Source organism: Zonotrichia leucophrys, chromosome 1, assembly GCF_028769735.1.
Source record: "Zonotrichia leucophrys gambelii isolate GWCS_2022_RI chromosome 1, RI_Zleu_2.0, whole genome shotgun sequence".
Taxonomy (NCBI): Eukaryota; Metazoa; Chordata; class Aves; order Passeriformes; family Passerellidae; genus Zonotrichia; species Zonotrichia leucophrys.
The window spans coordinates 94932046-94953977 of NC_088169.1; the positions used below are offsets into that span (position 1 = coordinate 94932046).

The 21932-nt window shown below is 46.1% G+C and overlaps 2 protein-coding genes across 2 annotated transcripts; one reads left to right on the plus strand and one right to left on the minus strand.

Annotated features, from left to right (window-relative positions):
* The first annotated feature begins 3596 nt into the window (after window positions 1–3596).
* LOC135452750 (cystatin-B-like) lies at window positions 3597–8698 on the plus strand. Its single transcript, XM_064723144.1, has 3 exons — window positions 3597–3806; window positions 7423–7524; window positions 7878–8698. Exons 1-3 carry the CDS (start codon window positions 3741–3743, stop codon window positions 8004–8006), a joined length of 297 nt encoding a protein of 98 aa, XP_064579214.1. The 5' UTR covers window positions 3597–3740; the 3' UTR covers window positions 8007–8698.
* A 221-nt stretch (window positions 8699–8919) lies between these two features.
* On the minus strand, window positions 8920–21803 carry LOC135452743 (cystatin-A-like). Its single transcript, XM_064723131.1, has 3 exons — window positions 16018–21803; window positions 11164–11265; window positions 8920–9131 (listed from the first exon to the last, which is right to left on the minus strand). Exons 1-3 carry the CDS (start codon window positions 16081–16083, stop codon window positions 9003–9005), a joined length of 297 nt encoding a protein of 98 aa, XP_064579201.1. The 5' UTR covers window positions 16084–21803; the 3' UTR covers window positions 8920–9002.
* Between the last annotated feature and the right edge of the window lie 129 nt (window positions 21804–21932).

Here is a 21932-nt window from a genome sequence, read left to right on the forward strand (position 1 = left end):
GTATTAACCTGCCTCACACCTACACGGAGCATTGCGACAGTCCTGGCGGTACTGGTGGGCCTGACACAGCAGATGGAACAAGGAGAAATGGAGGAGTTAGGGATGGAGGGGGAGCCCCCAGCTGTGGTAATAGGATCACCCAAGCAGGTGAATATCTGAAGTGTGCGTGCTGGTAGATGTCTGGGTGAGAAAGACATTCAGGCCTAGGTTCTTGGACACGTATAGGGACAAATGGATTAACTGGATACAGTTTTGCTCCTAAAAGCCACCTACTAGGTCATTTCCCATTTTGAAGGGAGGGCACCTAGCACAAGAATGGTGGACCGTACCTAAAGAAAATCGCTAAGGATGTCAGCAGAGATCATAGCAGAACTTGTCCCACTCTTCCTAAAGCAGACATAACTGCCTCTGGTTTTTCAAGGCACGCCTCATTCTTTTGGATTCATGCTGGAAAAGTTGAAAAGAGTCATTAGCAGAGAGATTTGTTGCGGTCTGATAAGAGAAAAAATACCCCTGGACAGCCTGGTGGGAGGGGCTAGGGTAACATTGCAGAATTTAATTCACTCTTCCCAGATTCCGGAAGGCAGCATGCAGAAGATGTCAGGCCTCCATTAAGCGAAGTAGCCTACCCTCTCTAGAAAGGTAGGTGGGCCTGCAGCTCAGTGTGAGCAGAGACAAAAGGACTGTGTTGGAATGCATTGGGGGAAACACCACAATTCTCTTGTTACTGTTTTTGCTTGGTTGTTCTTCTGCCAGGGCAGGCAAATAAAACTTACAGGTGACATTACTGTATAAAACTTTGTTTTGCCACCTCCACTTGTTGACAAGGAAGAGGAGTTTTGACTTACAGGAGCAAAGTGGAAGTCCACAATCCCAAGAGGCAGGCCATTCAGACAAGTTGTTTTAACCCTTTTGTTGATCTGTTACATCCCCCTTGGAGTGGGCTCAAATTTTAACTACACTACATAAGAACCAACCCAACTATAATCGTAAGGCTTGCAAATTACAATATTTGATTAAAACTGGCTTAGATGATTGAGGGAGAAAAAAAAGTTGAGTTTGAAAACACAAATCCTTCTAGCCCAAATCTTGGAAACCACATTCTAGCCCTGGACTCAGCTAAGAGCTGCTTACTGCTTCTGAAACCTAGGTCCCTTCCCCAGGCTGCTGACTGTGGCCTGTGGGCTCAGTTTAGGGTACGGAATTGAGCCCCGGGGGCTCCTAACTGCACGAACAAGGATGAGCACTAGATGGCAGAGAGGCCCAAAAAAGGCATTTTGGTTACGGGCTACACTTCCAAAAATTCCAACAGCCAAGTGGTTTTAGTGCTAAGTGAATCCTTCCTACCGGAGTAAACCCAGCTCAGCAGCCTCTGAAATAAAGATGACAGCACTGAAATATGTAAGAGTTCAATGAGTGAAATGAAAACAACACAATTTACAAACCAAAGACTGTTTAGGAACACAGACAGTGTAAGAAACAGAAGGTCACCATCAGCTGCCTTGTCTGGAGAGCAATATTCACTAGCTATGTATACAGCAGATGATATTGACATTTGGGTGTTTTTCATTCCTTGGGCGTTTTCCATTCTTTACATTTACTTAAAAGGAATTATACCCTGGCACACAATGAGTCTCCAAGGGCTGCAGTCATTTTTTGGCGTGGCCATCTGTGCTGTATTTGCTGGGGAAGCTCCTTCCACCCTCCCTTCTCTCATACATGGAGCCCTAAGCCTCCAGCTGCAATGCTGCATGAGAGCTGCAGCTGATAGCAGTGACACACACACACACTGGACACAAAGGAAGTTCACTAATAAAAGACCCCTTTGGGAAGGTGCTTTGTAACCAAAGCCCTTTCCCATGCGCAGAGAGGGGGATATGTCCTCATCCTGTCAAGTCCAGGAGAGGAGAAGGCTTGGTCAGGCACCTGTGCAAAAGCCTGTCAGTGTATCACATGTGACACGCTGATGAAACCATGCTGGGGAACATTCTTCTGTTGCAAGCACGAGCCTGAGAACCTCCACTGACATTTCCTACCAGAAGATGCCCATGAGAATGCCTCCTCCCTCCCACCATGGCTCAAAAAGCCACTGGAAAGCTTGCCTCAGTGTGGGGTTTCCTGAACTGTCCAGTAGTGAAGCAACAACAGTGTATCAGCTCTCTGGTGGGATTTCCACTGGAAAACTTGGGAAGCAGCCCAGTGAAGAGCCCAACCCTTCATCCCCAGTCTCCTGACAAACCTGGCAGAACTCTGCCTACCCAAAGCCCCAGGAAAGAATTTATTTATAGATGATACCAGAGGAAAGAAAATTCCCCATTATATTTCATGCTGGTCACCGTGTCCTCCTTGTCAGTCCATGAGCTCTGTTCAGTTTGCAATACCTGCTATTGTTAAATTTAGGTTTATATTGACCAACTTTACCAAGGGGTGCTGCAAAGCAGGAGGAGGAAGGTAGGTGTTTGTTGTTGGTTTTGCAAGAGTCTGGATGTTTAAATTGTGGGGAAATTTAGGTAAAGACCTGAACATTCAGACTGAAATCTCCTCAGGGATTTCCCAGAGGCAGGATAATTCACCACTGCCTTCCGCTTGCCGGCTGAGGAGCTGCAAAATCAGCCTGGGAGAGGGAATGGTGAACCTGGTGAACGAGGGAGCCTCTCGGGATTCTAGCTGGTCAGAGTGACCCCGAGATGTGTTAGAAAGTCTCTTTTCCCAGTCCGAGGGTCGAAGAAGGAGTCAGAGCTCTTCATTTCTTGGTCTCAAGGTTGTTTATTGTTTATTATCTACAAAATTCTTTCTCGTGACCTGCCGAGGTCCGCTCAGTAGGACAGTCAGAGGCACTCTGCCTGCCCCCAGGGCGGTGTTATCTTTTTATACTAAAATCTACGTGTACAATATTTACAATAACTTTCCAATACCTATCACCTATGTTAGACAGTGAGCTTCTACTCTAAACCAATCTAAAAGTGCCAACATCACAGCAGAAGATGGAGGCCAAGAAGAAGGAGAAAGGCTGGACATGCCCAGATTCCTCCATCTTGCCCCCTGGACCCCCATTCTAAAGCTCTAAAAATCTATTTTTCACCCTGTGATAAATTCACTATCATTCTACTTAAATTTTCATGGCTTGTAATTCTACATATAAGGTTGGTAATTGTTTTTTCTAAGGGCTAAATCAAAGGCACAGGGGTTTTGGGCTCTGTGCCAAGGTCTCTGAGCCCCCTGGGCAGGGGCTCGAGTCCTCCAGGGCAGCCAGAGGAATTTCTTATGTTCCGACAGGAGCCTGGAGATGGACCTTTCCATGCGGCTAAGGGAACCCGCCGCTGCTGGCAGAGGTGCCACAGGGGAAGGGAAAACAGCGGCTGAGGGCGGCCCTGTCCTCCCGCGGGGCTGTCATGGAGGCGCCGCTCGCTGAGGAGCAGCCGCAGCCCTTCGGTCCAGGGCACAGAATAAATCCTGCCGGCAACTTGCACTGCAAGTGTCGCTTTGGGCTGGTTTTGTCTCCGATCGGACCGCGATGCTCCCGCCGAGCGCGGGCAGGGCTGGTCCCGCTGGGCCGCGCTTACCCCGCCCCGGCTGGGCGGAGCCGGAGCCGGGCCCGGCCGCTCCCGCCCCGCCGCCACCGCCTCAGCCGCCGAGCCCCCGCCCGCGGGCTCCAGCCCCGGGCCCGGCGCCGCCCCCGACACCGCCCCGGCCCTGCCGAGGGTCAGGAGCGGCCCGGAGCGGAGCAGAGCGGTGCCACCATGTTGTGCGGGGGTGCCTCGGCGGCCCGGCCCGCCACCGAGGAGACGCAGCGGATCGCGGAGCAGGTGAGGGGCCGGGAGGGTCCCGCCGGCGGGGAAGGGCCCGTGCGGGGCCCGTGCGGGGCCCAGGGTGGCCTCGGCCATTGCCCTGCGCGGCTGAGCCGAGACACCGCCTCCGGTGTAAAAGGTGGGAGGAATGGGGAATGCACGGAGCAGTCGCCGGCTCCCGGAGCTCTCCTTCCCTGTGCCCGCCTGGCGTGGCCCTGTTGACTCCAGAGGGACCGCGGTGCGCGGGGAAACCCCACAGAGCCTTTGCCGTGAGCTCGGGGAGCGAGCTCCTGTGCTTCCTACAGAATCTAAACCTTGTGCTTACGTGTGGGGTTTTGGTTCTTTGTTGTTTGCCTGGGAAGGGGGGGTTTGTTAGTTTTTTTGAGAAGGTGAAACGTGGAATAAAGCAAGATAGCTTCTTTGCTGCTTCTGCTTTTCCCCAACACAGAATTCAGCTCCAACCACAGCTAGCTCCAAATCCTGATGGCACTTACAGTACCTGAGATTACCGCTCACGTTATTGGACCACACGCTTTTATTCTAAATATGCTATCGTGCAACTAAGTTTTTTCAAAGCACATGTTCTTCTTTCTGTCATGGAAACTCAAGTTGCTTCTGCTTTTTGGCTTTGTCGGCTAGGATGTGGTAAGCTGGAGAGCAAAGATGAAGGATGCGCTCCAGCTTCTGACACTCTTTGTCATTGCCCGGGCCTGTTCCCCAGGCAGGAGGAGTTCCCAAACACGTACAGAGCACCCAAAGGCACAGCAGCCACTGAAATTAACATTTAGCTTGTACAGCCTGAGGATTCTGTGTTTTAGGAAAAGGGAGAGATATGTGCATCTCCTAAGCACCAGCCTGAGTTTGCAGTAATGAGCACATGATTGAGAATTGCTGAGAGTCATAATTATTGCTTTGACCTGAAAAGGCCTACATGTCATGTTAAAGGTGATGCAGATATACAATTAACATGGCTTAAAATTAGGTTTGAAGTCCTGAATCTGTTGGATTCAGAAGTGACCAGAATTAACCAAATATCTCATGTTTTCATTTAAATAACCTAAATACTTTATAGAGTTTTGACTGCCAGTTTAAATTACTTCCTTAAATTAAAAACAGGTGGGAAAACCCAAACTTGAAACTTACCCATGCACTCATATCCTCATCTGGACACTGCTGGAGAAAACATTAATTTTGTTAAACAAGGTAGCCTTCTCAAATCATTTTGTTTGCTTAAAGTCAGGTCTTTGTGGAGATTTATTACAGCCTGCCAGTTTGCTTGCCATAAAAATATTCCCTGTTCCTGCTTTTCCAGTTCTTGCCTTCATTTTACAGTTTCGTAAGAATCCTTGTGATGGCCGAATGTTGTTCAGTTTTGTGACCCGCAGTGGGTGTAGTGTCACACGGGGCAGGAAGGCTTCCTTTGGCAGTGTCTGGCCTAGGAATCCCGTAGGAACAGCCTCCTCACAGCCAGGATTTGCACCCAGGCCTGTTCAGCCTTGGCTCCTCACTGGTAAATGTGGCAGAGCTTATCCAGGGTGATTGTGAACCATCTGCTTTTAACTGCTCTGGGAGTGCAGGGCAAACAGGCCGTGCAGGGCAGTGGGGAGCCTTCAGAGCGTGATCATTTCCAGCCCTGTGACTGAATCATGGGTTGTTTGGGTGGGAAGGGACTGCACTTCCTGCCTGAGCCCAGGGTCAGCATCCTCAGGCTGCTCAGAGCTTTCTCCTGTCAGTTTTTGAAAACTTCCAAGGATGGAAACTGCACAGTTTCTCCTGCTGTACTGCAGGAATGTCCTCAGGGGATATATTTCTCTTTATATCCAGTCTAAGCCTCCAGTTTTAGTTTATGACCATTGTGTCTCATTCTTCTGGCATCTGGAAAGTTTCATCCCTGGAAAGACCCTGGCTTCTTCTAGGTATTGGAAAGTTTTCTTCAAAGCCTTCGTCTCTTCTCTGGGCTGAGCAAGCTCATTTTCTTCCTCTCCTCACAGCACAAGTGCTCCAGCCATTGTGGTGTGCTCATGGAGTGCTCCTGGTGACCCTTCACTGGGCTCACTGCAGTTTATTGGTGTCTGGCTTGCACTGGGGGCCCAGAACTGGGCACAGGATTCCACATTTTCTAACAAAGGCCAAGTAAAGGGCAATAATCACTCGCCTGTCTTCTGGCTAGGCTCCTGCTGATGCAGCCCAGTGTGCCATTAACTTTGGTACCAGCAGGACACAGTGCTGGCTCCTGTCCTCCAGGACTCCCAAATCCAGCCTGAGATCAGGTCTTTGGGAGAGTATTTCTGTCTGGGATCTCCCTCTGCACACTGACTCAGGGTGCTGGTTTGTCACATGCTGTGGTGACTCACTGCCACAAACACCCTGACAGGCCTGCAGCTGCAGGACTCTGAGCTCTCTGCACCCAGGGCCCCGTGTTCAGCTCGCTGCTGGAAATACAAAATGTGCTGAGCTGGGGTGATTTAGTGACCTCAGAAACCAAAGCTGCCTAGGATTGCTAAAGGAGCACAGGACAGGAAAGGGTCAGTGGGAGACTTATGTCTGCCCTGCTGCTTAAAATTTGTAAAAGTGTGATGAAAACTGAAGCCACTTGCTCCAACCTCTGACTCAGGGGAAGGGGAGGAGGCAGGACTGAATCATGGCGCTTTCTGGGGCTGTGCCCTTCAGTGCATCTCAGAATCCAGCTTGGGTTTCTCTATGGCAAAAAACAAACAGGAAAGTATCCAAACATCATTATCTTGCTTGTGACATACTGATGGTAACCTGGAAGGAGTGTAGAGGTATGGCCTCTGAGAGAAGGTAAAAAGCATGGACACAGGGACAGGATGGTCACTGAAAAGGCACCAGAGTTCTGGGAGCTGGAGAGGTGGGAGAGCATAACTCTGGCAGGAATGGTTCTTGTGTTCCTGCTTCACCTGCAGCACCTGAGCAATAGCAAGTTGGCAGTTGTTTTTCCCCAAGGAAGCCTGTGGGATTTAGGCAGGAGTGCAGATCTATCTATTTTCCTTGAATTCAGGAAGAAGGAGAAGTACACCATGTAGCTGGAGGATCTACTCACTGCTGGTACTACTGCCTTGGGAGTGAAGGGAGGGCTGTGCAATGATGCAGTGCAGGAGGTGCAGCCTGGAGCAGGCAAGGACTTTGCAAGCAAGGACTCTAGGACTCACTCATCTTGCCCTGCAAAACAAAGGCTGAAATTTTCTGCTTTCCTGACCAAGAATTTTCCATATAGCCACAATGTGCTAGAGTGCCCAGTGCAGGAGAGAAGAGCTGCATCTCAGGAGTTCATGGCTCCCTCTTGGGTACTGGACAGGTTATTTTGACTTCTTGAGCACTGTTTTGCAGTTTGAAAACACAGATTCCAGCAGACATGCTGAAAGAACTGCCAAGTGTTTTGCAGACTTGGTGTCAGCCTGTAGTGACTGACTCCCACCTCTGACTCAGCTTTGCCACCTCCCTAGATTCCTGGTCCTGCTTTCACACAAAACTTAACGTGATTCATTTGGATCTTTTAATGTCTTGGAAAAGCAGGAACTCTGTGTTGGGGAATTCAGCAGCAGTGAACTGTAAGCCTGAAGTCCTAAATACTTGAATCTTGCATGATTCCTAAAGAACCTATTGTTTCCTTAAGGTAAAAGCTCAGATAGAAGAAAAAGAAGGAAAAACCTTTGATGTCTTCACTGCAGTGGAGTTTAAAACTCAGCTGGTTGCTGGAACAAACTACTTCATCAAGGTAGAGGACACTGGGTTGTTTCTTTTATATGAATGTGCATAATCTTTGGAATGGTGGGTTTTTTTCCTTTCTTAACTAGAGGAGAATGCTTATGATTTAACCTTAACAAGAAAAAGAATTCTGCATTAAAAAACCAGAAATATCCACTTCCCAGCCCCCTCCCTATCTTCATTTTCATGGGAAATTAGGTGGTATTTCTGGAAAGTCACAGCTCCTAGTCCGGTTTAAAACAAACCAATGTTTTTTCTTACTGCCTGTCTGCTGCTCCATCCTCAAACCAGCCCAGCCTCTGCCACCCCTCCTGCTGCAGGGTGCTCCCCTGCAGGGATCTCACTGGGTCTCGTGCTTTGCAGGTCAATGTTGGGAACGAGGAGTTCATGCACCTGAGGGTGTTCAAGAGCCTCCCCCACGAGAATGAGCAGCTGAGCCTCCACAGTTACCAGGGCAGCAAGACAAAGCACGATGAACTGGCTTATTTCTAGCAACCTTCTCTGCTGTGTTCCCCTGGCTGGTTCTTATGTGCATTTTCTACAGGCTCCAAAATGTTGATTCCTGCACTAACAAAGGCAGAACAAAGTGTCTTTTTTTTTTAAAGTCATGGTGTAAAAAATCAATTTCTTTTATGCCATTCCCTTCCTGTGCAATCTCCAAACCTGAGAGTCACAGGGCTGTCCTTTTACCTGCACTAATGTAAACCCTACTTTTATTGCAACTTAACTTAGGCTTTAGTGCAACTAAACGAGAATTCTGTGGCTGAGTCCTGTTTGTGGACTTCCTTGGTCTGGAAATCAGAAGGGGAATGACAGCAGCATTCATATATTTGCAGCAAGGAACAAGAGGAAAGCCTCAGTCTTTTCTGTGCTGTTTTGCAACTGTAAATATATGTGGAGATTTAAATTGTACTTTGTATTTTATGGGCAATGACCTGATGAGAGACTTGAGCTGAGGCAATTTTGCAAGGAAGAGAAAGAGGCTTACAGTAGCTTGAAACAAACATTCCCTTGGTAATCATGCTCATCCTCTTGCAGCAGTAGCGTGCAATGTCCCCTAGAGGGTGTGTGAGTTTAAAATACCAAACCAACTTGCTTGTGTTCTCAGTCCTGTGGAAAAGTCATGGAAAGGAACTTGAGATGGACAAATGCATTTGTAACAATAAACATTTCTTTTGACTTGAGATGGCATCTTTGACTGGTGCTTTAGTGTTCTCTTCACTGGTTTTCACTATTGATTATTATCTTGCTCAGCTTTTTTTCCTTAAATTTTTTTTATATTCCAGATAACTTTATGTTTATTCTGTATCTTAATTAAAAATATTTTAGTCTTGTGGCAGACATGAAAGGTAACAAGAAAGACCTCTGCAGGTATATCAGCAGCAAAAGGAAAGTATGGACAATAGCTTTTCAAACTTATTTTATTCACTGTCATGGGCAGAATTCCCTTAGGATTTGCAGAGGTGAGGCACTGCAACACATCGTGTCTTAGAAGTAGTTCAGAGGGTCATCTCTGGTTTTGCCAGTCTCAAAGCTGACAAGGCTGGGACCCAGGTTCTCATGAGGAAGACTCTGAAACACCTTTAAGTGGACATATTCGGAATTGGAAACTTGGACCTGGAAACCAAAAGAGCAAGTAAGTAAGGATCATGGGCTCAAAGCAGATTGAAACAAAAGGCTGTTCTTTACATTCTTGAAATAACATCTTTTCTCAGGATCTTAATTTTAGATGCATCTTCATTTTTACTTCAACAGCTCTTATCCAAGTCTGGATAGTAAGTGGTGGCAGAAACTGTCTACACCTGTAGAAAACTACATTACAAACCCTCAACCTCAGGTGAAGGGAAAATGAGCAGAACTGCTTGGGTGTGGAAGCACCAGAAGATGCAACAGGAGAAAGGTTTTGATGGTGTCCTATTTCAGTCACCAGGATGCCAGCACATTTGCTCACAACTTCCTGACACGCTCGTAGGAGACAAGGGACAATGAGGAAACCTCCATGACTTGGGGGTGGGACACAGTGCAGACACCATGTCAGCTCCCAAAGGTACAGAAAGATCTAATACAGAAAGACCAGCACATGGTCCTGAGAAGCAATGACAACCTGAAAGCCAGGATCCCTGGTCTGCAGAGTTACTCCAAACACATCAGTGCCTGAACAGGGAACCTGACATATCCTGGTGCTTTTGGGAGTGAATGGGAATACCTGGAATAAATACTCTTCCAGAGAAATTCACCTTCTCCCCCAGAAAGTCCTCACATAATGACTTGGCAGGAAGCTGTAAAATTTCATTCTTAAAGAGCCAAGCACAACAGGTGCTAAACTATCCCTTGGTGAGGCACATGGAAACTTTAATGCCTTAGGCTCCATGAGGTTTTTACATGCTTTCTGGTGGCTGCAGTGGGGCACTATGCTTGGCCTGGGCTGCATCTCAGCTGTAAGTCTGCTGGTAAAATGTCAGTGAGGTGGAAGATTCAGAAATATAAAAGAATTAATTTCATGACAGAATTTGTTCCAGTTAATGCTAAAATGAGGGTGTATTCCAACAGTGATATTTTCCATCACTGGTAAAATTGGGAAAGAAGAGACAAATCATCCATGTCCAGTGTTACAAATGGTTTTCTTCCAAGTTCAGTAATACAAGAATCTTCGTTTCTGAGTTAAGAGTTCTTTTAAGGAAGCACCTGGGAAAGAAGAAGGTTTGGCAGGATCTGTCCTTCCTGGGATCAACTAAATATGAGAAGTGTGGAGCTAATGCTCAAAGTGTCTCTCTGCAGAATTACCCTCCCCCAAACATTACAGGCCAATTCCTCTAATAAAGGAATTATTCCAGTTCCCTTGGAATATGGCATACCCTGTCAGGCATGTGTCCCAGGCCATGCCTGCTCTGCTCCACAAGGGCAGCCTGCTGCTCAGCAGTGCTTGCTGGCCTTCAGATGAAAAACACACCCAGACATTTCTGCTGTGCTACTTCACAGAAAGCTGCTCACATCCATCGGGCAGGGCTTCCAGTAGAGGAGGAATGGTGCTATCACAGGGTTCCAAATTAAGCATTACCCACTTTTCCTCTGCAGCAGCAGGGGTGCTTTTGAAAATACAGAAAGAACCAGCAGGCAGGCTGTGTGCCTCTGTAGCACCTGACACATCAAAAACCAAAACATCAACACAGCTGCCTGCATGCAAAACTAGCCAGCAGACATGTGTGCACTGCATTTCAAAATTCACTCTGTCTCTCCACAGTTCCTCAAGCTGACTTCAACTTCACCCCAACAAACACAAGTGAATGATCAGATACTATTTTGCCTTGAAAGGAAACAGGAAACCAGTCATGACTTGTTGAAATAATTTGAGTTGGGAAGGCAATCTATAGTCCTTGAGGGGGATAATCCCAAGAAGCTTACCAATCACATCTGAATAAGTATAGGGCATGTTTTTAATATTTATATTCCTACTTTATAATATTTATATTCCTGCTTACAGTAGTGCCAAACAGAGGAATTTTATAAGCATTTGGAGGTAGTCCCCACTTCTGTTACTCACATCAGACAGTTTTCTATGATGTTTGCTTCTCTTTCTGGCTGTAAGCCACTCTGCAAGTCACCTGTATCATTTAATTCCAAAACACTCCCTCCTACAATATATACAAACCTTAATAAAGTACATTGTCCCAGCAACCACTTGAGTCTTATATACTATGGCTGTAAAGACACCACAGTTCATGCCTGCCCGGCTTTCAAACTGTGGCTTCACCTGCAAAAAGAAAGGGAAAAATGATTGGCAGGTAGACACTTAGGGATTTGTTTCACATATACCACTCCAGTTTTCATCCTTCCACACATACTCCCTTAATGAAACTCCACAAAGTGACTGAGGGCGCCCTCAAACCCTTTGTCCAAATCATCAGTAAAGATATTAATCAGAACTGGCCCCAACACTGAGCCCTGGGTGCACCACCTCTGAGCAGCCTGATGTAACCACCTCTCCCTGGGCCCAACCATCCAGCCAGTTTTTTCACCCAGTGAGCAGTGCACCTGTCCAGGCTTCTTCAGTAGAATGCTGCAGGAACTGGAGTCAGAGGGAAACAACATCCACAGCCTTTCCCTCATCCACTAGGCAGGTCATGGAAAGAGATCAGGTTGGTCAAGCAGAACCTGCCTTGCATGAACCCATCCTGGCTGGGCTTGAATCCCTGGTTGCCCTGCACATGCTGTGTGATGGCACTCAGGATGAGCTGTTCCTTGACCTTCCCTAGCTCTGAGGTCAGCATGACAGCTCTGTAGTTCCCTGGATCCTCCTTCCTACCATTCTTTTAGATGTTCTTTCAGAGGGGCATCAAATCAGCCAAACTCCAGTTGTGTGAGACCTTCCTGGTTCACCAGGACCACTGGTAAATCATGGACCGTGGCTTGGAGAGCTCTTCCATGAGCTTCCTCAGTATCCTCAGGTGGATTCCATCCAGCCCCACAGATTCACACATGTTTAAGTGGAGAAGCAGGTCACTGTTTCCTGCTGGATTGTGGGAGCTTCATTGTGTTCCTTGTCTCTGTCTTACAGCTCAGGGAGCTGGTAGAAAAACTGGTCTGACTATTAATGATTGAGATTAAAAAGGCTTTAAGTACCTCACCCTTTTCTGTATTTTTTGTAGCAATGATTTCCTCAACATGCAGCAAATGATGGAGATTCTCCTTAGCCCTCATTTTGTTGCTTATGTAACCATAAGAACACTTTTTGTCATTGCTTTTGGCAGTGACCAGAGTTAAGTTCTAACAGGGCTTTTGCCTTTCTGACTTTCTGCATAACCTCACAATACCTTTGTAATCCTCCTGAACTGCCTGCCCCATCTTCTCCCCAAAGCTTATAAACTCTATTTTTTACCCTGGGTTCCAGCCAAAACCCTCTGTTCAGCCAGTCTTCTTCCCCACCAGCTTGTCTTTTGGCACATGGGGATACCCTGCTCTTGCACCTTTAGGATTTTTTTCTTGAAGAATGCCCAGCCTTCTGGATCTCTCTGCCCTTCAGGACTGCCTCCCAAGGGACTCTTTCAACCAGTCTGCCAGACAGGCCAAAGCCTTCCCTTCAGAAGTCCAAGGTACTGGTTTTGCTGTTGCTCTTCCTTACTTCTCCAAGAAATAATAACTCTCCCATTTGATGATGGCTGCATGACCACCACACAGAAAGCAGAGACCAGCAGAGGCTGGGTGACACGGTGCCCCTCTGCACTGGCAGGCACGCTGATGACCGGCTGCATTTCTGAGTTTGGGCAGAGGAGCAGTGTCAGTGTCAGTGCCAGCCTGCTCAGGCTGCCCTGGGCCAGGCCAGCAGCACCTCAGCGCTTCTCACCACCCACCTGTTTCACAGCAACCCACTGAATTAATTAACTTTCCCACTATAAGCATCTGCAGCTGGCTGCCACTCCCATGACATTCCTTCCGAGCAGGAAGTTCACAGAAAGCACCCAAGGAATATCCAGATCATTTCCAAAGAGCCAGAAATTATCATCCTGTTCAGCTTCCTCATGATCTCTGACCCAACTGTTCTGCTGAGTAGCTTTCACAGGGTTTCTATCCCCAGGAACAGACAACTGTTCTTTCAGCTGAGGAGCTGCTAACTCTGGCAAACCAGGGAAATTCCCAACAACCTTCCAGCTGACCAGGGCAGGGGCCTCCTAGAATTCTCCTAAGTGGCAACTTTTGGTGCAGGATATTCCTCTCTCAGAACAAAACAAAAGAAAGCCACTTCTCTCCAGTTTTGCTCTCTCTCCTCTGGCCACTATATCCCCCATTTCTCATTTACAGACTGAGCCTTCAGTAAAATCATGAAGGCAAACAGCTCCTTAATCCTCGGGTGAAAAAATTAACATTCCTAAGCTCTTATCTAACAGCATCCTAAACCCAAAACATTCCTCGGTTTTGGGCAACAGCTGTAAAACAGGGAGACCAAATAAATAACATTCCTCAGCTCACTAGTGATGGCTAGAGACAAGGCACAGGTATAAGTAAATAATTATGTAATCCCATAAGCAGACAAACCTTGAGCATCCCAAGTTTTGCAAACGCTCTTCACAGCTTCACTGAAATCATAGGAATTGCTTCTCTGCTCAGCAGAGCATAAAAGCCCCCCACATTGCTTCATTAAAAGGTGATACTTATGCTGGAAGGGTAGCAGATTTCCCCACCATAAGGTTTCCATAAATATATTTTCCTTAGAGAACTATACCAAAGCCTCTGCAAAAGGGGAAAGGATCAGGAAGCGTTCCCTCTCCTGCTCTCAGCACAGGGCAGAAATTTCACCTTGCAGAAAATAAAGAGCAAAGAACAATCTGTTTTCATTTTCCTGAAGCTACTGAGAGCAAAAGAACACTAAAATTAGAATCAGTCCTTTTCTGGAATCAAACAGAAACTTTGCACTATCCACATTTCAGATTCCCTGTGTGCCCTGTACTCTGGGAGCATTAGCATTGCCTGAAACCAGCATTCACATTTTCAAGTGCCTGTTCACTCACAGACATCCAAGTGCTGTGGTTTCACCTCCAATACACACTGCAGGACTGCTGGTGACCCATAAATAACACAGCCCAGCGCTGAAAATGAAACTCAGTATCTGGTATAGTGCTTGAGGCATTTCACAGACTCATTAATTAAATTTCATAGCCCTCAGCTGGCCCCATCTTAAACATGAGGAAACAAGAATGGCAAATACACAAAGGTGCAGCAAGTCCCTTGCTAGGGTCTCCCCTCCATAGGTGAAAGGCAATTTCTGATCTCTGCAAGTGCTGCTCCTCCAAACATTTCTGCCAAAATAGAACAAACAGTGGTACTGCTTCCAAGTAACTCAGTCAGTGCCCCCCAAACAACTGCAAATCATCCATTTCTCTTTCTGCTCTGCAGTAAATCATCTCTGACTAACCCGTTACCCCGAACTCCAGCCCTCCCTCATGTACATGTCCCCAGCTCTGGTGAGCCCAGCTGTGAATGACCAATAAAGCCCTATCGTGGAAGAAGGCTCAGAGGAGCTGCGGAGCCTGACATTCCACCTGGAGAACAATGCAGGGTGTGACTGACCACAGCCTTTGCAAATAAGCTGACTTATCTCAACACAAAGGCTGACCACAGGGTGCTTTTGATAAATACTCTGTCAGTGGAGGGGGTCATGTGCTGGTGTAACTCCCCGAGTTCAGTAAGAGAAAGTGATACACACCCCTGAGTTAGCCAGACCAGCACGGGGGAGTGAGCACATGGCTCTGCCCAACCCTGAGTATAAAAACTACATGGCTGGGCAAAAGAATTTTGAAGAAAACTGCGGGCTAGAGGTGACTTCAACCCACATCCCCCTTCCTAGTCACTGAGGATGCCCAGTGTGGTGACAGAGGAGTGCAGAACACCCTGGCATCCTCAGAGAATCGGGATTGCAGCCGCTACATTTTGCTAAGAGTAACTTAGACCTGTATCAATTTACCAGCATATTTGTATCACTCTGCTAAATCAGACACCTCCTGTAACATGGAGTGTCTTCTAATCAGTAAACTGAATGTTAAAGTTATCCCCTCCAGCAGTGGACTATAGAAAAGAGCCCTGTCAGAGTACTGGGCTGCCTGGTCTCAGTTGCAAGATCGCAGAAGATGTGGAAGGATGGAAGGATGGTGGTGCAAACTCTGTCCTCGGTGGCACAGCAAAGGAGATACCCTGCACATCAGGTGTAGCAAGTGTGCTGCAGTATCGGCCAATGCATTCAGCTCTGCTACTTCTTATTTTTGCTTCCTCAAAGAGTGCCCAAATGCAATTGCCAAAGGGACAAGAGCTCATCTTTCAGAGGCAGAAGGGTGGAGGAGATTGGATGGGTGGGAACCCCTTTCATTGCTCAGGATGCATTTTATACTTTCTTTAAAAAGAGCTGCTGCACTGCTGCTCACACAGGTGCTCCAGTTCAGGACCACTGCCTGTAACCAACCACCTGGCAACTGGGCTCACTTAGTGGCCTGCCTTGTGCCAAGCTCATCTTGCCCCACCAGCAGCCCCTGTATCACAGTCGTGACTCTAGAAAACACCTAATGCCAGCAGGGAACACACAATTTAAAAGCTTTGTCCTGAGTACACAGTTCTTTACTGCATACTAGCATGTGGTTTGTCCTATGCAGTCCTTAACTGAGGAATAAACTCTACTAGGTACAACCTCTTCCCTTCCAGTATGCCACCTCTCATTTCAAACAAGTGACCTCACTGCTGGCATAGCAGAGCTGGGCCTGGAACTTCACACAGACATTAACTGAAGGTAGCCAGTACCATGCCATGGACAAAGAGGAGACACAGAAGTGGCTTTTCTCAGTCTTACCAAGGCATTTCCTACACAGACTGCTGAGAAAACACTGCCAGTCACAGGGATTGCCACTTTTAGCATGAGCCTCTTCAGTTTGAAACCCAGCTCAGTCTCCCAGGCTTTACACAAGCTTCACGAATGGCCTCTTTGCACACAAGTAATTTAATGTAGAGAGAGGGTGCAACTCACCTGGTTAACAAGCTGCTGAACTTCTGGAGTAGCTGGCTTGGTGTCAGATAAGCCCCCAGGCATCATGGTGGCAGGTGACTTCTGTGAAATGATGAGCAGCTCTGAAGAGGGAAGCTCAGCACAGTCTGAGCAGAGTCCCCAGGCATCTCACATATATACACACACACATATGTGTAATGGAACCATGTGACCTGCAACACACGGAGCCTACCATTACTGAACTGGAGGAGACAAACGGGGAAAAGGGGGGAAAAAGCAATGTAAAGCACTGGCAATATTATTAATAAATGTAAAAAGCACTTAAAGTAGTGCTTATGGTCTTCACATCCAAAAGAAAAGCAAACATCAGCCCCCAGTCACCCTCCGCTTAAAGAGAGTTGGTTTGGGCTGCAGGTGGAATCTCTTCTCTCCCCACCCATGTGCAGATGACTAGGCTGAGCTCAAAGACACACCCAGTATTTCCCAACACCTTTACTGATCAGTAGAAAGGATGCAGCACTTCCCTTAGCGTAGGTCCCGTTTAACTTGAAATTTTATTCTCTCAACATCCTTCTAAGTGGGGAAACCGGAGCAGATAGCATCTTACACTCAGTGACACTTGGCTTTCCTCTGCCTGACCAAAAAGGTGCCAAGGTAAACACCAGCATCAGAAGTAGAAAATAATTCAATCCCAAATTCAAGTAACTACTGCAAATAAGGCATTTCTGCTTCTTTCCCATCAAACCAAGAGCTGCATTCAAGCAATCATAATAGCAACTGAATGTGCAATAAAATTTACTTTTTAGCTCCAGTGCCAATTTCCTGGAAGACAAAGTACAATGAAAAAACACAAAAGCTGTCCCAATTTCAATGTATGCTGTTTAAACAGATCACCTGAGAACATAAAGTCAGAAGTATTGATTCTGCAGTTACAGTCACACGGCACAGTCACACTCACAAATGTGAGTGTACAAAGCTCAAATCCTACTGGGGGAAGGCTAATAACTGCTAGCAGCCTCCCTGGTAAGGGAGAACTAACACTTCAAAACCACAGAAAAAAATTAGTCCCTGTCAATACTTCTGCCACTCCCCTCTCCAGGAAATAAGAGGAATGTTGTTCCAGAGCAAGGACCAGAGAAGCAGAAACAGACTAGACACTTTTGAGTCTGTAGGGGCAGGTACATGGGAGCAGGTGAAATGAGAATATATACTGCACACAGGCAATGGGCATTGCTGCTTGGATCAGCATTAGGGAATTTGCTAGAAAAGGTGGGTTTATGGCCATACCAACAAACTTATCTGTGTCCTACCCATACTACTGAACCTCCTCCTCACAGATAACAAATTATGCAAGACACTGTAAAAAGTACTTCAGATCTGACTTCAAGACCTGGTTTTGATATACAGCCCCTGAGATTGAGAAACTGGGGCTGCAGGGGCTCTACACTCAACAGTATTGATTAGTATTACAGCATGTTACTGAAAAAGATATTGCAGAATTTTCCAGACTTGAGCAGCAGTGCTATGGAGGTGGACAAAAAGCATTTGAGGAAAAATCATTGTCCTGAGACAATATTTTTGTGAACAGAGAAAAATCCTTCCAGTTTGCAGGAATATAGGGAGTGACAGCTGTTAAAACTGGAACTCTGCCACTTTCACCAACTTCCCTCCAGATGAGGAGTTCCTCAGAGCCCTGTTCATGGAGCTGATGACAACTCAAACCTTCTTTGGCATAAGACCCTGCTGATTCACTCAAATGCTCATCATGTTCCACCACCTGTGCCTTATTCATAGAGCAGGACAGATAAGTTAAGGAACTGAAGAGCCAGTTCACCTTACTGAGGCCAGAAATCAGAGAATGTGTCCAGCAAATGCACAGCACCAGTGCTAAAACAGGATATTTTATAAACCTCTCCACTCACCAGGATACAGATCCTGCTAACTTCCCTGGGAAGGGATGTTAAGATTCCCCAGGGCAGCAGTACATTACTGGAGAACTCTTGATTCTGTCTAACAACAAATACACTGAGCACAAAGTCTAGGAGGGTTCATTTATAATCTTGGAAAAACTTTAGGTGTGAAACTAAAGATATTAATGTTGCATGGAAATCATTCACTGGACTCCATATTTCTGGGCTTGCTGGTTTTTCACTTTAAAGCATAAGAACTTTTTTTTTTCCCCAGAATGCACAATTGTGCAGAAGGGAAAGAAAAAATTAGGACTAATTATCAGCAAGTTGATGCTGAAGTTCACAGAGGCAAATCAGACTGTTTTCTTTCCACAGCAGTGCTAATGGCTGTCCCAAAATCCAGTGATATTTCTAAGTCTGGGATGCAGTACTCATCCTGCACAAGTATTTCATGAAACCACTTTGAAGTGATGACATTTCACAGACCTGTGATCAAAGATGACCAGAGGCAATTGACCAACCTTATCTGGGGCAACCCCCACCTCCACCCACCCCTCTCTGCACTAAGTTTTGGATGTAATGAACCAGGATTTGGAACACTGCCTTGACTAGAACAGCCACCCCCACGCTGTCTCTTGCACAACAAGGTGAGTGTGCCCCCTGTGGTGATTGAGCCGTGGCTGCTATCACGTCCCAGGCCAGTTCACACTTTTCATCAGCACAACTGGCAGCTTCCCCTCATGTCATTGTGCTGCTGTTATCTTGGAGAACCTGCTGAAACACCACCACTGCCATTCTGTACAGGTTTGAAGCTGAGTAACATCTTGCACCGTGTACTATTCCAACACAGAAGAAACAGATCTTTGCCGCTTGCAGGCCACTACTCCCTGGTCCTGTTTAAGCAATTTTAAGAGTGCCAAGCTATTTTTGATAAAAACACCAGTACAAAAAAAGCAAACATAATAACCTCCACCAAAATCCAAACCCCAGGGTTGTGTATTTACAAGTCATTTTTAAACCAGGAATTAAGTCAGCTCTGTAGAAATGATTGTGAAAGCCAAGTCAGTAAGGTCAGTCTTCTGGCTTCACAGTGACATGGAACTGTGGCTGGACATGACACATGGTCTGAATGTCTTTAAGAGCTTCTAGAGGAAAAAGCAGCCCTCCATGTACCAGCTGAAGATCTGTTCTCATTGTCACAGGAACAGCCTTGATTTTCAACGTGCTGGTCTGCAAAAAAGGTTTCCCCTCCTGCTACCCATCCTGATTTTGAAAGATTTCTGACATTGTACATGAAAAAAGATCAACAGAAACCTGACCTTCAGCAGCACAAAGTTATCATGGTCCAGCCTATGCTGAGCCTCTTCCTCTCAGTCTGCTTCAAGACAACTGAAACCTACTGTTCAAAATATTATATAAAGAAACTACCTGTTTCATCAGTCTTTCATGCCTACAGGCTGCAGAAGACAACAGCACTGAATGCTAGAAAAAGTTCAAACAACACCTCTTTCTATTTCACAGAAGGAAAGATACACAAGCTTGAGAGGACTTTCCAAGCATGCAGGATCCACCCACATCTATTTACCACTTGCAAGTAATGGGAAAGCCCCAGGAGAGGAGGCAAGGCACCCACAGGACTCTGGACACAGCCATCAGCTGTGCCCAAATGCCCTTACTTGCAGAAATAGAAGTTAAAACCAGGGAAAGGATGAAATTCTGCAGTTTGTAGGGTCTACTATTTGATCCCCATATGACAGCAAACAGCCCAGTAATTTTGTAACTACTTCAATGGTAACCTTGAAGCAAGGTTCAATCCCTGACTGAACACCATCCTGGAATCCTCAGGGGTGCCTAGACAGAGAATTTACCTGCCTGTGTCCAGTGTGGCACACAGTTCCCACTGATGCCATTTGCACACCCCACTCCACACACACTCTGAGGCTCCCAGGAAGAGCAGAGCTGTGTGCTCCTGCCCCGCGCCCCAAGCGTGGCATGCAATTCCATTTACTCACCGTGCGCTCCAGCGAGTTCAACAGCAACCTCAACGGCCTCTGAGCCACCTGCCTGGCTGGGGACTACTGTGAGAGACCCTCTGTGCTCAGAGCAAACCAAATCAAGCAAATCAACATCTTACTGCAACCCTCTGTATGCAAACACCCCAAGAAGGGATGCTGGGGGCTTAGGAGTCTTCTCAAGGTATCCATTTTCCATACTCAGGTTTGTATAGGACTACTTGTTTGGCCTTATATTCAAACTGAAAACAATTCTATGTAGGGCTGATTTTTTGGGGTTGTGGTTTTGGGCTTTTTTAACATAGTTTCCTCATAAGTAATGCAAAAAAAAATATCTGCATATGTCATCCATTTCACAGGTCATTTATCACAGCATCTGCTTAAGTGAAGAAGCTTTCCACAACAGCTGAGCAAACATCTGGATGGATAAAGGAAGAAAATTATTAATTCTCATTACAGTCTCTAGTTTATACAGAAATAAAAAATTATATTTCAAGACTATTGATCCAAGTCTATACATAATCGTATCAGTTTCTATTGTACAAATGGCTTAAAGGGAGAATTTGTCCTTGCAGTTGATCCAAGCCCAGGAGAGAACAAATATTTTAGACACCTATACTAGAGGTCAATAATAAAGTACCAACTTCAAAATCAAAACTTACTGTTCTCAACATCTCATTAATTGACCATCATCTCCTGTTGAAATTTCATTAGTGCCACTTAAGCCCAGATTGATGAGAGGTATTTGATTTACACTTTGATGATAAATAATTACAAGAATTTAACAACTGAAGAACAAACACATTTTCTGCTTTCAGAGTTGCAGAAAAACAATGAGAAATCTTCAAGAATAAGTGCTCCAACTCAAAGTTCTGCATAAAGCAGTTGCAGTACCTTGAGAAAAAAAAGAGGGGAAAAATGAAGTTTGAACATTAGGATTTCTATCATCAAAGACTTAAAATATATTTCTACCTCATTCTCAAAAAAAGGTGAGACGAAATGACCCTGGTGCCTAAAAATAAAAGGCCTTCAAGCAGTTTGAGTCTTTACTGCACCAACAACTATAAAACAGATGCTGCTGCACAGATCTTTGCCAGCTCTCAGTAACACAGGTACATTCCTTCATTTATTTCCCATTCCCTATATATTCAAAGCTTTAGGGATGGGAGAGTATATCCAGTAATTTCATTGTTGTTGCTGAATTCCAAAGTGTTTGCAAGACAGGAACTGTATTTTTAGTGCTCTGTTTAAGTTCAGTGGTTCTTAAGATCATATCAGCTGGCAACCACACAGACCTCATCACTTGATAGACTTGTCAGCCCATCTGGGATAAATACAAAATAAAAAGTAAATAGTAAAATATACAGGTGTAATTGCAGCCATTCAGCTTTCCTCCTACTCATCTGCCTTTAAATGCTGTGTTACTGCAGGGGTGCTGCATTCAAGCTTTCTAAACACAACACCATGGCCAGGATCAGCAGGATCACGTATGCACAGCTGTTTCCTCAGCTCAAACACAATTCACCTTTAGAACTACTCTTCAATATTCAGAGGGAGGGACAAAAAAAGGTCCCTGGACAGTCTCATTCCCAAATGAGACACATCTTCAGCTCCAACCCAAAGTGGTTTAAATCGACACCACATCCCCTATATCAAGGAAAACTCCAGAACTTGGAAACACAGACCAAAGGGCAGAAAGCAACAGCTGCTGCCTGTCAGCACTGCAGCAGCAATGGCAAACCTGTACCCACACACAGCTCTGAGCCACTGCTGCTTGTGTTGAGCAGTTCAGAACAAGGCTGGTAACTTCTTACTTTCAGAGATGCTGAACCTACTACACTTGCTGATCAGTCTGCAATCTTTATTTCCTTTCAGACTTCAGCAGGTTATTTCCACTAAAAGACCATGTTCACTGATATTTTAGCAGGCACCAGCTCAGGGAGAGCCTTCTCCTCCCTGCTCAGGATAGGTTTCACTCTTTCTTCCCCTCTGGGATCACTGAAGCTGTGGAAGT

Coding starts and splice junctions, on each gene's coding strand:
- LOC135452750 (XM_064723144.1), top strand. CDS start 3,741: ATGTTGTGCGGGGGTGCCTCGGCGGCCCGGCCCGCCACCGAGGAGACG. Junction 3,807..7,422: donor CGCAGCGGATCGCGGAGCAG/GTGAGGGGCCGG, acceptor TGTTTCCTTAAG/GTAAAAGCTCAGATAGAAGA. Junction 7,525..7,877: donor GAACAAACTACTTCATCAAG/GTAGAGGACACT, acceptor CGTGCTTTGCAG/GTCAATGTTGGGAACGAGGA.
- LOC135452743 (XM_064723131.1), bottom strand. CDS start 16,083: ATGATGCCTGGGGGCTTATCTGACACCAAGCCAGCTACTCCAGAAGTT. Junction 11,266..16,017: donor TTCAGCAGCTTGTTAACCAG/GTGAGTTGCACC, acceptor TTCTTTTTGCAG/GTGAAGCCACAGTTTGAAAG. Junction 9,132..11,163: donor GGACAATGTACTTTATTAAG/GTTTGTATATAT, acceptor TTTGGTTTCCAG/GTCCAAGTTTCCAATTCCGA.